The sequence below is a fragment of the Amblyomma maculatum genome, chromosome 9 (genome assembly GCF_055883805.1).
Source record: "Amblyomma maculatum isolate TAMU_Amacu chromosome 9, ASM5588380v1, whole genome shotgun sequence".
In the NCBI taxonomy this organism is placed as follows: domain Eukaryota; kingdom Metazoa; phylum Arthropoda; class Arachnida; order Ixodida; family Ixodidae; genus Amblyomma; species Amblyomma maculatum.
In genome coordinates, this window is record NC_139352.1 from 76,815,358 (window position 1) to 76,829,043 (window position 13,686).

The 13,686-nt window shown below is 47.3% G+C and overlaps 1 protein-coding gene across 1 annotated transcript; it reads left to right on the forward strand.

Moving 5' to 3' along the window:
* The first annotated feature begins 4,436 nt into the window (after positions 1–4,436).
* Positions 4,437–12,024, forward strand: LOC146179477 (uncharacterized). The gene is made up of 2 exons (XM_084579096.1): positions 4,437–5,710; positions 9,169–12,024. The coding sequence occupies exons 1-2, from the start codon at positions 4,796–4,798 to the stop codon at positions 9,469–9,471; spliced, it is 1,218 nt and encodes a 405-aa protein (XP_084435222.1). The 5' UTR covers positions 4,437–4,795; the 3' UTR covers positions 9,472–12,024.
* Positions 12,025–13,686: the final 1,662 nt, after the last annotated feature.

The following is a 13,686-nucleotide window of genomic DNA, read 5'->3' on the forward strand; positions in this document are numbered from 1 at the left end:
ATTCCCATGCAGTTGATAGTTGAATATATCCCAGTTATGGTGGCTAGAAGGGAGAGGTGGCGCCAGCGCCGGCGTATCCGCCGAGAATGCGCGATCCTCTGGTTCAAGCGCTGCCGCGAAGGCCGCGGTGGCGCTGCGGTCAGCTTGGCGATGCAGTCACGCGATCGCGCGCATGTGCAGGTTCGCGCGCGGTGTATGGACGGTGCGGCAGCGTTCCTGTCTGTTCGCGGCTGCCAGCGTGATCTCTCGTTTATGACCATGATGTGTTGCGCTGCTGACATGTTAATGTGAGGGCCTAACTTCGCCGAACAGATGAACTCCAGCTCAAAAAAAAAATCACAGTATGTCTCTCCCAAGCAAAATTATCCCAATTTTATGTTCTTACCAGGCAGCACTTCTATGTTAAGGCCCAGAACTGTAAGCGCAACGCTAAGCAGGGAAGAATGAAAGTGCTGAAACTTAGGAGGGTTCTCTAAGTTGCATATTTATTCAAGGTCGAATGTAATATACTTTTTTTAATTTAGCGGGAAGTGATATCCTTGCCTCCCCATTTCTTAGTGCCAAGCGATGGATGCAGTGCTGATAATCAATGTTTAATGTTTTTTTTCTTTCCAATTACACAGAAGCATGTGTAAATGTATCTGTTATTTTGAATTACCCTGAATGTTATGATGTGCAGTACATTGCTATTACTACGATGTGCAATAAATATTTGCTATGCTTCGTTTTGCTTGTTTGGATCCCCAATCACATTTTTTAGGAGTAATGCTGATGCTTCGTATCCTTGAAACTGAAGGAGGTGGAAAACATCGACCAAAGAACAGCAACCTTTTTTCTTTCATTTATTACCCCTTTTAATTTTCTTCTTACATATTATTTTATGCCTTGGGGCAAACAACGTTGTGGAAAAATAATGCGACCGCACGGACCCGAAACATCCTTCCATCCTCATTCTCTTGAAATAGTGCGTTGTTGGGCGAGTCGGTCAGACATATCTTCAAGGTATACTGCGCGCACACAAAACAAGGAGAAAGGTACACAACAAGCGCATCACCTGCGCTTGTTGTGTACCTTTCTCGTCCTTGTGTTTTGTGTGCGCAGTATACCTTGAAGACTCATTCTCTTGGTCTGTCTTCTACTTTCGACATGCACTATCTCGATCCGACGGGACTCATTCAAGACCCTTCAACTCCTGGAGCTGAAAGGATAGATATGCCCGTATTCTACGCACCAGAAGTGTTGGAGTACCAGCCGATCGATTTTAATTGTTTTGTTTGTTGGGTTTCATGTGCCAAAATTACTCGGGCGAGACACCGTAGTGGAGGACTCCTAAATTTTGACCACCTGGAGTTCTTTAACCTGTACTAACATCACACAGGACACGAGCGCCTTGCTTTTCGCCTCCAGTGAAAAGCGGTCGCCGCGGCCGGGATGCGATCCCTCATCCTTGGGCACAACAGCCGAACGCTCTAACCACTGCACCACCACGGCTTAAAATTGAATTCTGTCAGCCGTAATCAGGTTCGATTACAGTTTAATGAGCTAAACCATTACCTGCAACAACATCACTGAAAGGCCGACGCGTTGCACAGACGGCGGGCATACGTATGTTCAAGTACCGTGGCTGAAGGCGAGCGGCGCGTACCATGCATCGCACTACGGCCAACAGCGCCACCTACACCCGGCTTGAAATGGAGGAGCGGCTTACGTCCGCCGTTGGCGTCACCTCCCCCTTCTAGCCACCATATCCCAGTTGAATTCCAGTTGGATCCAACTGGGATTCAATTGAGATCTAACTGATATCAACTGGAAATTGTTCCTTAAACCATTTAGACCAGTTACGATTTTCGCTTACGTAAGGACAAGTGAAAAAAATTTTTAACTTTTTTGCTTTATGCTGCCTCACTTGGCGCAATAAATCATTTGGTTGCTGTCAGCGCGTATTTTTCAGCGCTGTTTCTTTCCATTCGTGACAACGTACGTTGTTCGTGACCGTGTAAGATGTCACTCTTTTGACTGCGCTTCGCTGCTCTCTCCTCAAATGATAGCTATGTAATAATAATAATAATTGGTTTACAGGAAGCTAGGGAAAGGCGCAGTATCTGTCACACTTGCTCTGTGAACACCTGAACCGCGCCGTAAGGGAGGGGAGGAAGGGGAGTGAAAGTGGAAAAAGAAAGAAATTTGGGAAGCCGCGGTGAAGGGCTAGTTTCGACCACTTGGGGACTTTTGACGTGCGCTGACATCGCACAGCCCATGGATGCTACTTCGTTTCGCCTCCATCGAAACGCAGCCGCCGTGGTCGGGTTCGAACCCGGGTGCTCCGGACCGGCACAGTGGTCGGGCGTCTTACCACTGCACCACCCCGGCGGGGCGATGGTACTGATCGTCGCGGAGAAAGAGAATGTGGAGGGTAGAGGAGGAGGAGAGACGTTGCAGCTAAAGCCCCTCAATAAACTAGTTTATTGAGGGGCTTTAGTTGCAGCGTCCCTTCCTCCATGCCTCCATGCGACCCAGCCTGGCCACAGAAGCGTCGCCGCATCGTGCTTACGTCACAGATCGGTGTTGGTCTACAGGTTTCATAGAGTTAATACAAAGTCTTTGTATTAACTCTATGACAGGTTTACTACAGGCTACAGACTACAGCAAGATATATGTATTACTTCCGCCATGGACAGGTCTAGGAACGCCACGCAACAAGAGCGATGGTGTACCGGTCGTACCCAACGCTAACGTACCGGTGTACCGTCCAAAAACACACTTGCCGGAGAAAGTGATAGATACTGCGCCTTTCCTTTCCTGTAAACCAATTATAATTATATGTAGCACTGTAACTAATGCCGACAAGAGGCTAACGATGGGAAGCAAATAAAGTAAGTGTAGGCTTCGCCAAGACCCTCTATTTTTTTTTAGTTTTATCAAAGAGGGTATTATTTGCCCTGAGCACATGATCAACATGGTGCCCAAGTACTCAAAGCTCGCAAAATGTATCTGTAAAAAAAAAATTACCGACGATTACGTTACTTCCTAATGCGAAATTTGAGCGCAGCAAATAAGCTGTTTCACCTTTTCGATAGATTGAGGCAAAGAAATCGAGCAACACATGTATGCGCTATCACAGAATTTTTTTTATTTTTCACATGTATTCCTTTAACAAAGACTCCACTAACAGTTCTTGACAGTCATGGAGGAAGCTTTTGGTCGGAGAAATAGACTGATATATGTTCGACTTGGTCCCTCCGCTCTGGCAGCTCGTTTAGCAGCAGTAGCAGCAGCAACAGCAGCGCAGCACACGGAGGACTTCCACCGGTCGTCTCGCTCATGGCTCAGAAAGAACTGGCAGATATAATTTCGCAGTGGCGAACGGCAGCGGCAATTTCGGCTCGGGCGGTGCACATATACATCCGCCGCCACCGATCTGGCTCTCTGATTGCCACCGCACAGGGGTTGCATTGGAGGAGGAGCGAAGAAAGGAATTAAGTTCGAGCCGGCGCTTTGACAACCGGAGACTCGCAGGAAGAGGGGGGAGGGGGGCGGCGTGTACACCCAGCGGCAAACGATGGGGGCAGAAGCGCGCGCAGCAAGCGGACAACGCGATAAAGGGAGGAGGGAAGAGATAGCAGCGACTGACTGATGCTGCTGACGCCGATAGTGAGTCAACCCCAGCTGCGGAGTTGGTTTCAGGGACAACGCCGCCGATGCCGACGCAAACAATATGATACCCTCGCTTCGTCTAGCCGTGGGAAGTGGTCACGTATTCGTCGACGTGCCGGGGCCTACGTGAAATAACCGGCGCGTCGGCAACTGAAGAGCACCCTATCCGCCACACAGGAACAGGGGGGGGGGGGGGGGGGGGGGGGGACCCTCCCCTCTTCTTTCTGCATGGCGGCGACGGTGTTCTATGCAGTCACGTTATCTTGACACTCTAGCGGCGTCAGCGGCATCCAGCGGTATCAGGAACAGGGGGGGGGGGGGGGGGGGACCCTCCCCTCCTCTTTCTGCATGGCGGCGACGGTGTTCTATGCAGTCACGTTATCTTGACACTCTAGCGGCGTCAGCGGCATCCAGCGGTATCAGTCGGTCGCTGCTAGCGCTGGGGGGATGAAAGGGGGGCGGAGCTGGTTACGAGGCCGACGACGACGCCGACGCGAAACCCAGGAACGGACGCCAAAGAGGTGCGCTCTAAAACAAACTAACTACACAATACCATAACCAAAACAAAGCATAACAAAGCTGTTAGAAAATGTCTCAAAGGGGTGTATGCTATGCGGCACTATCAAACACACTTTTTACAATCCATAAAAAAAGTGTACTGCAGTATTCTAGCTCACTTTAACTGCAGTATAAAAATTTTGTCCAAGCAAACGTCAGCTGACACATCAGCACATAGACCTTGTCAGCACATCAACACGAAACAAAAACTTACACGAGTGTTGAACTCGGAAGTGTGATGGCGCCAGTGGTCGTGCTCTATAACTCAAATTCTCAGAAGGCAGTGTAAATATTATAATGAGTGTGGACGTTTTCGCATTTACGTACTTCTATTGAAAGGGCCCGTGCCCAAGTAATCTCGAAGTGAATACTGTTGTTGACCGCCAAAAAGGTGCGCGCAACATTACGCGCGCGTTCCCGCCAGTGCCCGCCAGCAGCATGGCGGAAGTACCTTGCCAGCAGCAGCAACGCGGAGACGCGGGCGACGCGGGCGTGCGCCGAATGAGCGTCGCGATAGTTCGCGAAATGTGCGCTTGCTGTTGAACCGTTATCCAAGTATTTGTTGGTCGTCTAGTGCTTCCCGATGGAACAAGTCCAGAACATCCAGAACACCGCCGTTCCGACCGGCCTAGCGCGCGTGCGGAAAACGCCGAGGCGGCAGGATTCGACGGCCGCAACAGCATCGAACTCTCCGCAGAGTGCCAGCCCGTCGCAGCAGCCTTCGGCCGAACATCCGTGGACAACGAGCGACATTGAGAAACTGGTGGAGCTCGTCTCGGAGTGCGCGTCGGCGTTGTTTAGTGCGTCAGATAATTCTGCCAAGCGCGCCGCTTGGGAAGAGGTGTCTCAGCGTCTTCTGAGGTCCCCGGATCAAGTCCGGCGACAGTGGTCCTCAATCGTCAACGACCTGCGTCAAAGCAAGCGTTCGACACCCTTCAAGCCTTACGAATTGGCTGCATTGAAGGTGCTGGGCCCATGCGAGCGGCAGCCGCGTTCATCACCACAGCCATCACCGTCGAAACCGCTGCAGGCACCGTCGTCGAAACCGCAGCAGTCGCCTTCGTCAAGAACGCAGCAGGCACCGTCTTCGAAACCACAGCAGACGCCGTCGTCAAAACCGCAACAGACGCTGTCGTCGAAACCGCAGCAGACGCCGTCGTCGAAACCGCAGCAGTCGCCGTCGTCTGGAACGCAGCAGACGCCGTCGAAGCCGCAGCAGATGCCGTCCAGACCGCTGCGACCACCGTCGGTGCACCTTCAGATAGACCCCACAAGCGTGCGGTCTATTACTACCAACACCTTTATGCATCAGGAGAACGGAGCCGCAGCTCGAGCATCGCCGGCTGCATCGTCGTCGGTAGCATCACCGATCATCGTCAGCCAGCCTTCAGCCGGCATAACCATTTTGGCGTTGAATCCCGATTTGTCCATCACGCCGGTGAAACCACCGCCTGCCGCGAAACCGCCGTCCGCCAGCTCAAGCTCAGACGAATTAATGGTAAATATCCCGAGTCCGGGGCCTTTTCGCGAATGCTTCTTGAAGTTCGTCTAGGCCTGTGTAGCTGGACATTTTCCAAGAATAAGCGTTGGGATTTCTAAGGCGAAAGCCTTGCTAAGCTCATAGAACGAAATCCCGTGTGCGAGAGTTGTGCGCGAGGTTTTTGCTCGAGTTCTGACATATTCCGTGAGATGTGTTCTTCTCTAGTGTTCCAGCCATCCGCAATCCCACACTTGAACGCGCGCCAAGAAAATCCACGCGACAGGAGCGATGGTGCACCGTCCAAACTCACACTTGCCGGAGAAAGTGTGACAGATACTGCACCTTTCCTTTCCCATAAAGCAGTCACAACTAAATGTTGCCCTGCAAAAAATGCCGATAAAAGGCGAATGGAGAGGAAGGGTAGGCTTTCGTCATTCTCCACTCATTTTTTTCGGCAGATCGAGATTAGGGTTGATGCTCACAGATCTCAGGTGCGCATAGGGCAAGGTGTTTCTTGTGGAGGGCTTGTAGAAAAGGGCAAGTCCAGAGCAGGTGTTCGATTCCGTCCTTGCAGGCTGGCGCAGGTAACAAATGGCAAATCATTGAATGGGGCATCATGCTGCGCAAGGCACGACTATGTTACTTCACAGGAGGGGCCTGCCTGGAGGCGGAAACCGTCTGGGAATGCTGAAGGCAACCAGAGACATAAAAAAGATAGCCATCAGGCGAGACAAATGTTTTCTTTTAGTGCGTAGCACTACTAGCCGCAATCACGAATTTCGCTGATGTCTGTCCGAAGCCGCTCACTCTCTCTCTCTTCGTGAACTTGAAGTGGAGAAAGTGGAGGTGGCGATGCGCGCGGCTCATCATGCAGAGCGGCCACATAGCTGCAGCAGAAGCTGCTCTCTCTCTTTCTATCAATCCATCTCTCCATGAACTTGAAGAGGACAAAGGGAAAGTGGCGACGCCCGCATCACGCTACTTAACACTGAGAGGGAGGAGCGGCCACATAGATGCACCCAGTGAGAGATGGGCGTGTTAGTTGCAGACGTGGTGGCCGTCACTAGGCAGCGTTTCACAAACGTGTGTTATTCCGGAGGGAGCAGTCGTGTGTCGCTCGCTTATCCTCAACTTTGGCATCTCTCCCCTCGCATCAGTCACTTCTCAGCCTTCACGAACAGCAGACGTGCACGCGCAGTGCTCCCTGGACCTCGGCTCCGAGCCGCTCGCCACGTCGTGAAGCTGCTTGTACTTACCTCCGTGACTTAACTGGTGCTTGCCTTGAAGCATGTTTCCCTCTCTCTTTCTCTCCCCCTATGATCCCACCCCAGACTTTTCGGCTGCAGAGCAGTGCATTGCAAAGAGGTACATTGTGCCTATTTTCGTTCATTTCTAAAGTTGGTGTAAGGAAAGCTGAGGACGGCTTCACGTCGCAATGGATGAAGCCGGGCCATCAGGCACTACAGCGTAGGTTTGCCGTGCTTGATGTGCTGAAGTACTACAGTTAAGCAGTGCTACGCACCTACTTTGCATTTGATGAACTATGCAAATCGGACGTAATTTTTTTACGAGCAGTCTTGTCTCTGGACAAAACTCTGGAGTCAGCTGATTCAAAGTGATGAGGATGTGTTGTGTTTAAATTTTCTTCATCCTTCACTACAGCGCTTGCACGGAGTGTGCATTTCTACATATTATTGTATACGCAGTGTGAATGAGAATGTTAAAAGCATTTCCTGAATCTCACGTGCCGGACATTCGTATCTCAAAACAACCTGCACACTACAAATGACGCTTAGGGTACTGTGATGAAATTAGTGTGGCGGCTACAGGAAAAAAGGAGCACACAATGGAGCAAGATCTCGTCCCCTGGCCAGTAGCTGTGACAGCTGCCAGGCAGGGAAGAAAATGTAATAGAAGATTGCTGTTTTTTATCGCAATATTTCCATGCAAGCGATAGCCGGGATTACGTGCTCGTCCTCACTCATGCTAGTGCCGACATGCACCACATATTGCCGGAGATTTGTCCTCTAGAAACGGTGCAACCAGCTGTCACTACACCAAGCTTACTGATGTGCATAAAGGATCACGCGTCCGTTTGGGTCATGTACATTTTATGTAACCTGCGGCAATGCCTCTGTATATGGCGGGGAAAACGTCTTTATAATCTTCCAAGACCAGAAGCTTTACATACATGCACAAAACAAAACTGAGCTGCCCAAGCTATCCACAGATTTGGAGTCGTAAAACTTTCAAATAATAGCTTGGTAAAAAGTATAATGTTTTTTACTGTCGACTATTTTACCTTTTCCCTGTTCTGCCTAAATTTAACACATGAGAACGGAGGTGGTGTAGTAGTTCAGAATGAATTTAATAGTTTTATAAAAGTACCCCGTATGCATGCACTAATTCATTTCATTCTGAACATTAAGCTTGCCTAACTCCCCTTACACCGCATGTGTGAACCACATTCTGGATACATGTGGAGTTATGAACACAAAGTTCTACTCTGCGATCTGTTCATGATCTCCCTGACTCTAGTAGCATGCTTGGAAAGAGTAATTTGAAGGGTTTTCTGATTCCCTGTATTCTGGAACTAGTGCTTCCACTTCATGCTTCTGTTTTCTTATGCTAACAGTAGCTACAAGCAACTCAGGAAATGTTCATATATATGCTTCCAAATGCAGTTGGTTCTTGGGGGGGAATCCCCAAAAACCCACTGCATGTCACCAGATGTCACTCTGAATATGGACCCAGCTGTGCCTACCATCTGTTAGCTGTCTTGGTTAGCTTAATTCGTAAAGGCACTGGACAGGTCATGGTCCTGAGTTCGGTTCCTGGTCAAAGACAAATTTTTATTCAACTAGGAAGTTCCTGTGCAATTTTTGCAGTTTTCTTTCTTCTTAGCCTTATGACTGCATTTAAGTAGAAGCAAACATGTAATTACTACCCTATTTTAAGTTTCCATATCTATTGTTCTGGTTATGTTAGACAAAATTAACCATAATGTGTTGTCCATGAAAGACCTCTGTGTCGTTCTAGGCGAATGATAAAACATCACACTACTTGTGCTTTCTACACAGGGGCTACTGGCTTTGTCACTTTGATAAGATAGGCTTGTTGGCGATTAACATCAAAGTAACCTGCTGCAGTGGCTGAGTGGTTAGGGAATTTGGCTACTGAGCCCAAGGATATGAGCCTCAGTACTGGTCACAGTGTCAACATTTCGATAGAGGCGAAACAAGATGATGCTCATGTCCTGGGCAAAGTCAGGGCGTGTTAAAGAACACCAGGTAGTGGAAATTATTTCGGACCTCTCCACCAGGGCACCTCTTTTCTCTATTTCACTCCCACCTTCCTTCCTTCTCTCATGGAGTGGTTTAGGTGTCCGCTGAGACTAGAGGCAGTTATTGATCTGTCCTTTACTTATAATCAACCAAACAACAGTAATTATTGTTATTACTATTATCTCCTTGTAGGTGGTGCGTACTTGCACTTCTGTCCACACACAGACCCCGTCTAGTGTGGATGAGCCGAGCGCCAAGAAAGCACGGTTGACTTCCCCATCTCCTCATGTGGACATTGCCGGCCTCGTGCAGAAGTTGGTGCATTTGGAAGAGCGCCGGCTTGCACTGCAGCAGGAACAGCTGGCCGTGGACCGCGACAAAGTGAGGTGCGTTCGTGACCTGATATCTGTGCTTACCAAGAACAACACACGGACAGCTGTGGCTGCTCTACCAAATGGTGAACTGCTGGCTGCTGCAGTGTCTTCTGCTCTGTAGTACCGAATGTTGGAGTAAGTGCCTCAGCAGTGTTTTGCATCTGTGCCTGAACATGCATGCCGAGGCAAAAACGGTGTGTGTGCAAAAGAGTCGGATCTGTGTTCCTGGAAAATTCTAAACCGCCAAGCGATGTGGTCATCGCAAAAACAATTTTCCCTGCCATAGCTAGATATTGTCATGGGAGTACAGTATTTGCTGCACTGCTAATGCTGTTGGTCCTTGTGCAAACGACCGTTTTCAACATTTGTTTAATCTGTAGATCATCACTGCCACCAAATGCTCATGCGGTTTAAGCTGGTTAAACAGAATCAGTGTGTGTGTAGCACTGCAGTGACTGGAGCGTCATGTATATTGCACCACTTTGTTTTGGAAGATTCACAGAGCCCAAGAATTTGGTAGAAAACTGGGTGTATCATATGTAGTTTCTCATTAGTATTTCTTTCACAATAATCAAATCATATATGTAAAAATTTTAACTATGGAGAGACCTGTTTCATGACAAGCAAGCATCATCATCCTTTGCACCTGTATTGATCATTCTTTTCTAGAAAATTAAGAACTTACAGAAAAGCCTTGCTGAAAGTTTTCACATGTGTACAGGACATTAGGCATGCTTAAAAACAGTCCAGAAAAGGCAGCTAAAGCAATGAGAAGGCCATAAAACTGTTTGTACTTGGCTTTTTTGAGTTCTTTGAGTGAGTTTTGTGTTTTTTTAGTTTACTTGCTTGGTTATTTGGATAGCCTTTTATATTAGATGATGGTTGTCGTTTTTGGCTACAGCATGTGGGGACGTGTACAGCTGACTGCGCATAATCATACTACTTGCAGTAAGCTTGGACAAAACTTCCCCCTTCGCTGCTGAGGCAGACTGTTCTAGTCAGATTGTTTCGGTGCAATTGCGGCTCTTTCTCATCAAGCCAGCCACATTTTGCTTGTACAAATGGTATGGTACATACAGCACCATTGTCTCTGCATAGCAGCTCTGCTTTCCAGTGCTGTGTTAGTCACATTCCTCTCAGCAATGGACATTAATTCTGAGGACAGGCATGAGACACAAGCCCAGTTTAGTGTGCTTGTGTCTCATGCAGATGTTTTTTGAGAGTTTCATTCTCCATTGCACTGGAGGACATCATTGCCTTTGATGATGCCAGCCAACACAGACATCATTTAAAGGTGCAAAGAGTTGGCGTTTTTGTGAACCGAGTTGAAGAGTGTCAAAGTGACCACAGTCTTCTGATCGCACCCTGACCAGCGTTTCGTCTTTTTGGTGGCAAACTGCAAGACGCTGCTTATGGTGCTATAAAATTGTACCTCTTTTTGACCTGGCATTTCCATGCTGGTGATTTCATTTTGTATTCATCAGGATAGGTGGATGAAGCTCTCAAAGTGACGTGGGGCGCCTTTGTGAAATTGCCTTTGCATAGTAAGTAGCACATGCTTGCGGTGGCCTTGGCACTTTTTTAAAATTTATTTACGTTGACGTCATGAGCGTAAAGATCAATCATTACACAGCTTGTCAATGTTTTTAGATCATTATTAGATCAACACCAGCTGTATGTTTTTACTTCTACCAACTATTAATGGTGGACGACGGCTGTTGAAAAGGAGGGGGTGAAGGGTGGCAGTTCCGGGTCCTACGGGGCTGATGGTTGGTCGACACCGTTTCAGGCGCGGCCGAGCCAGCCACAGAATTGTTTTTGTTGTAGGCCGTCACTGCACCCGCCACTGCTTTGCTGGCGGAACACGGCTGTTGCGGTGCGCATCTTCCTCTCCCTCTTCTTTTTCCTTCTCTATTTTCTCTTCTGTTCGCACGAGGCAGCGGAGGTGGCTCAGCTACAGAGTCAGTAGCAGGCCCGTGCATTGTAGTTTCCTTCTGTTCATGTCTTGTCCTCCCTCGTTTTTCACACGCTTTGTCCATTACGTTTGTTTGTTTTATTTGAGAAAACATTTATTGGCAGGGCATCTGTCATGCTTCTGCAGTGTGAAATAATATGTTATTACTCATCCGTGCTGTGCACTAGCAATTCTGCAAAAGGGGTGGACACACTGAAGCGTGCTAACAAGGAGTGAAAATTTGTCTATGTCAGTTTGTACATACTGCATAAGGACATGCCGTGCAAGTCTGTCTTGCAGAAGTTGGATGGACGCACAGAAACACATTGGCCAGTGGCAAAAAAGAAATTCTATGGGAATAGATGACGGTAACATTAAATTCAAACCTCTTTATCGGGGGGCGTGTAGGTTGTATATCTAGATACACAAAACGGCAGCTCGAACCACCTGGCTGTGGCATTTGATATTCTAATTTGCTTGTACACGCTGAAAGATTAAATTGAGATTACCCTTTTAGGTCAGATATTGGGATTTTTACGATCCAAACTTGATTATAAAGCGGCAAGAAGAGCTCCGGCATACAAGTAGGAGTTGTAATTCTGTGCTCTTGACAAAACATACTAATCATGTGAAGCAGGTGTCTATGAATGTGATGAATGTCCTGTAACGGTTGTTATGAGCATACTACTTGATTTTATTTTCACAAAAAAAGCCGTATCGCTTTAATGTAAAAAGGATGAACCAAAGATTAGTTCAGATGTCCTTTCTGGACATGGCTTTATTTTGCAAACTGCGTTCCTTTCACTTTGCATCGCTTGTGCAAGTGGCCATGTTTGTGTTGAGTTTGTATTTAGCAGAGTGTATGAGGAGTTTCTATTACCTGTTGCTGAAAAAAACAAATTGCCAATTATGTATCTCTTTTTTTTTGTCGTTTTGAGCATGCCAAAGTGACTTGCTGCTTACGGCTTCAAGCCATGTCCTCGTATTGGTTTGCACCTAAACACTGCTTGCTAATGCATCTCCTGTTTTGTTTAGCAACTGAAAAGAAAGGGAAATTAATCAACAAATGGCAAGAACTACAGGTGTGTTAGCAGAAGCAGAGCGTCAATTATAACTGAAGACTGAAAAGGTGCTCATCTTTGCGAGAAAGTGAAATTCAAGACCACTGGCAAAAGTCTCACAATCACACATAAAGGTTTTGCATGCTTTCGTAGGCCTGCCATTAAGTTGTGTAGAATAAAATTCCAGACCACCCTCGCAGTTATTTAGAGTCCACAGATAGGCTTCACTGTAAAAGCTGTAAGGCTTAGAAAATGGCACTCTGGGAAGGACATCTTAGGTCCTTGTGACACAAGCTTTGCTTTGTTATTTTCTTTTCCTTTTATGGTTGTGTTGCATATTGTTTTCAAGTTTGGGCACACCACAAACACAGTTGTTAATGGGTGCCTGTCCTGCGTTCATTATTTCTGTACTTTTACTTGACATGTTAGTAATTCATTGTTCCTGTTTGCAGCTAAGTTAACTACATGGTTGAATGAAGTGTATTGTTGCTTGTTTAGTTTTGCATTACTGTTCTGAAAACAATGCTTCCAAACTTGTTTTTCTGTGCCTCTGTAACATCTCGTTTCACCTTAACTCAGTAAAGGTATGAAAGTTCTATCATGCTCTTTGATGCACATGGTTGTGAAGGCACAAGTTTGTATCAAAGTTTCATCAATAAAATGAACGGCAAGTTATGAATCTTCAGATTTCTGTGGCAGTTGGGTAGTCATTCCCGAGCCACATGTTTGCAGTACACAGCTGCTCCACAAAGCTTTGAGTGCGCAGTTAGACAGGCCTGTACGCTTCGTGGCCAATTTTCCTGATATATAAACATGAAATATATATCACAGAAATATATCACGTTAATGTTAACCCCAGAGCCCTTCACCGAGGTGAATCTCTTCCCCCTACTCACAACTCGTCCTTCAAACTTTGCCTGAATAATTGGGTTAGTCACAGGTATTCGTTATAAGCAGTGCAAACAACAAATGGAAGTGTGAGTTGTCGTCCCTTGTCCTGAATCTGCACTTTGTTCCCATTCTATATAATGAATCTCTTCACCTGTTCTTTCTTCTCAGAGAAGTTTGGCTGGTTGTCCCAGAGATGGATATACTGCACCTTTACTTTCCTAATAAGCAATTTTACAATCAATTTTTCCCGATAACCAGCCCATAGCACCTTTAGGCTAAACCACTATGAACATATCAAGTGCGCTGCCACCGCTAAGATACGAGTGTGGCCACTGCTTATGAATTTCCATACATGTGATGCAGGGTACACCCCATAGAAACGCTTGCTTGAGTAGATTCCGAGCCAGCATCATGTAACATGATTGCTATG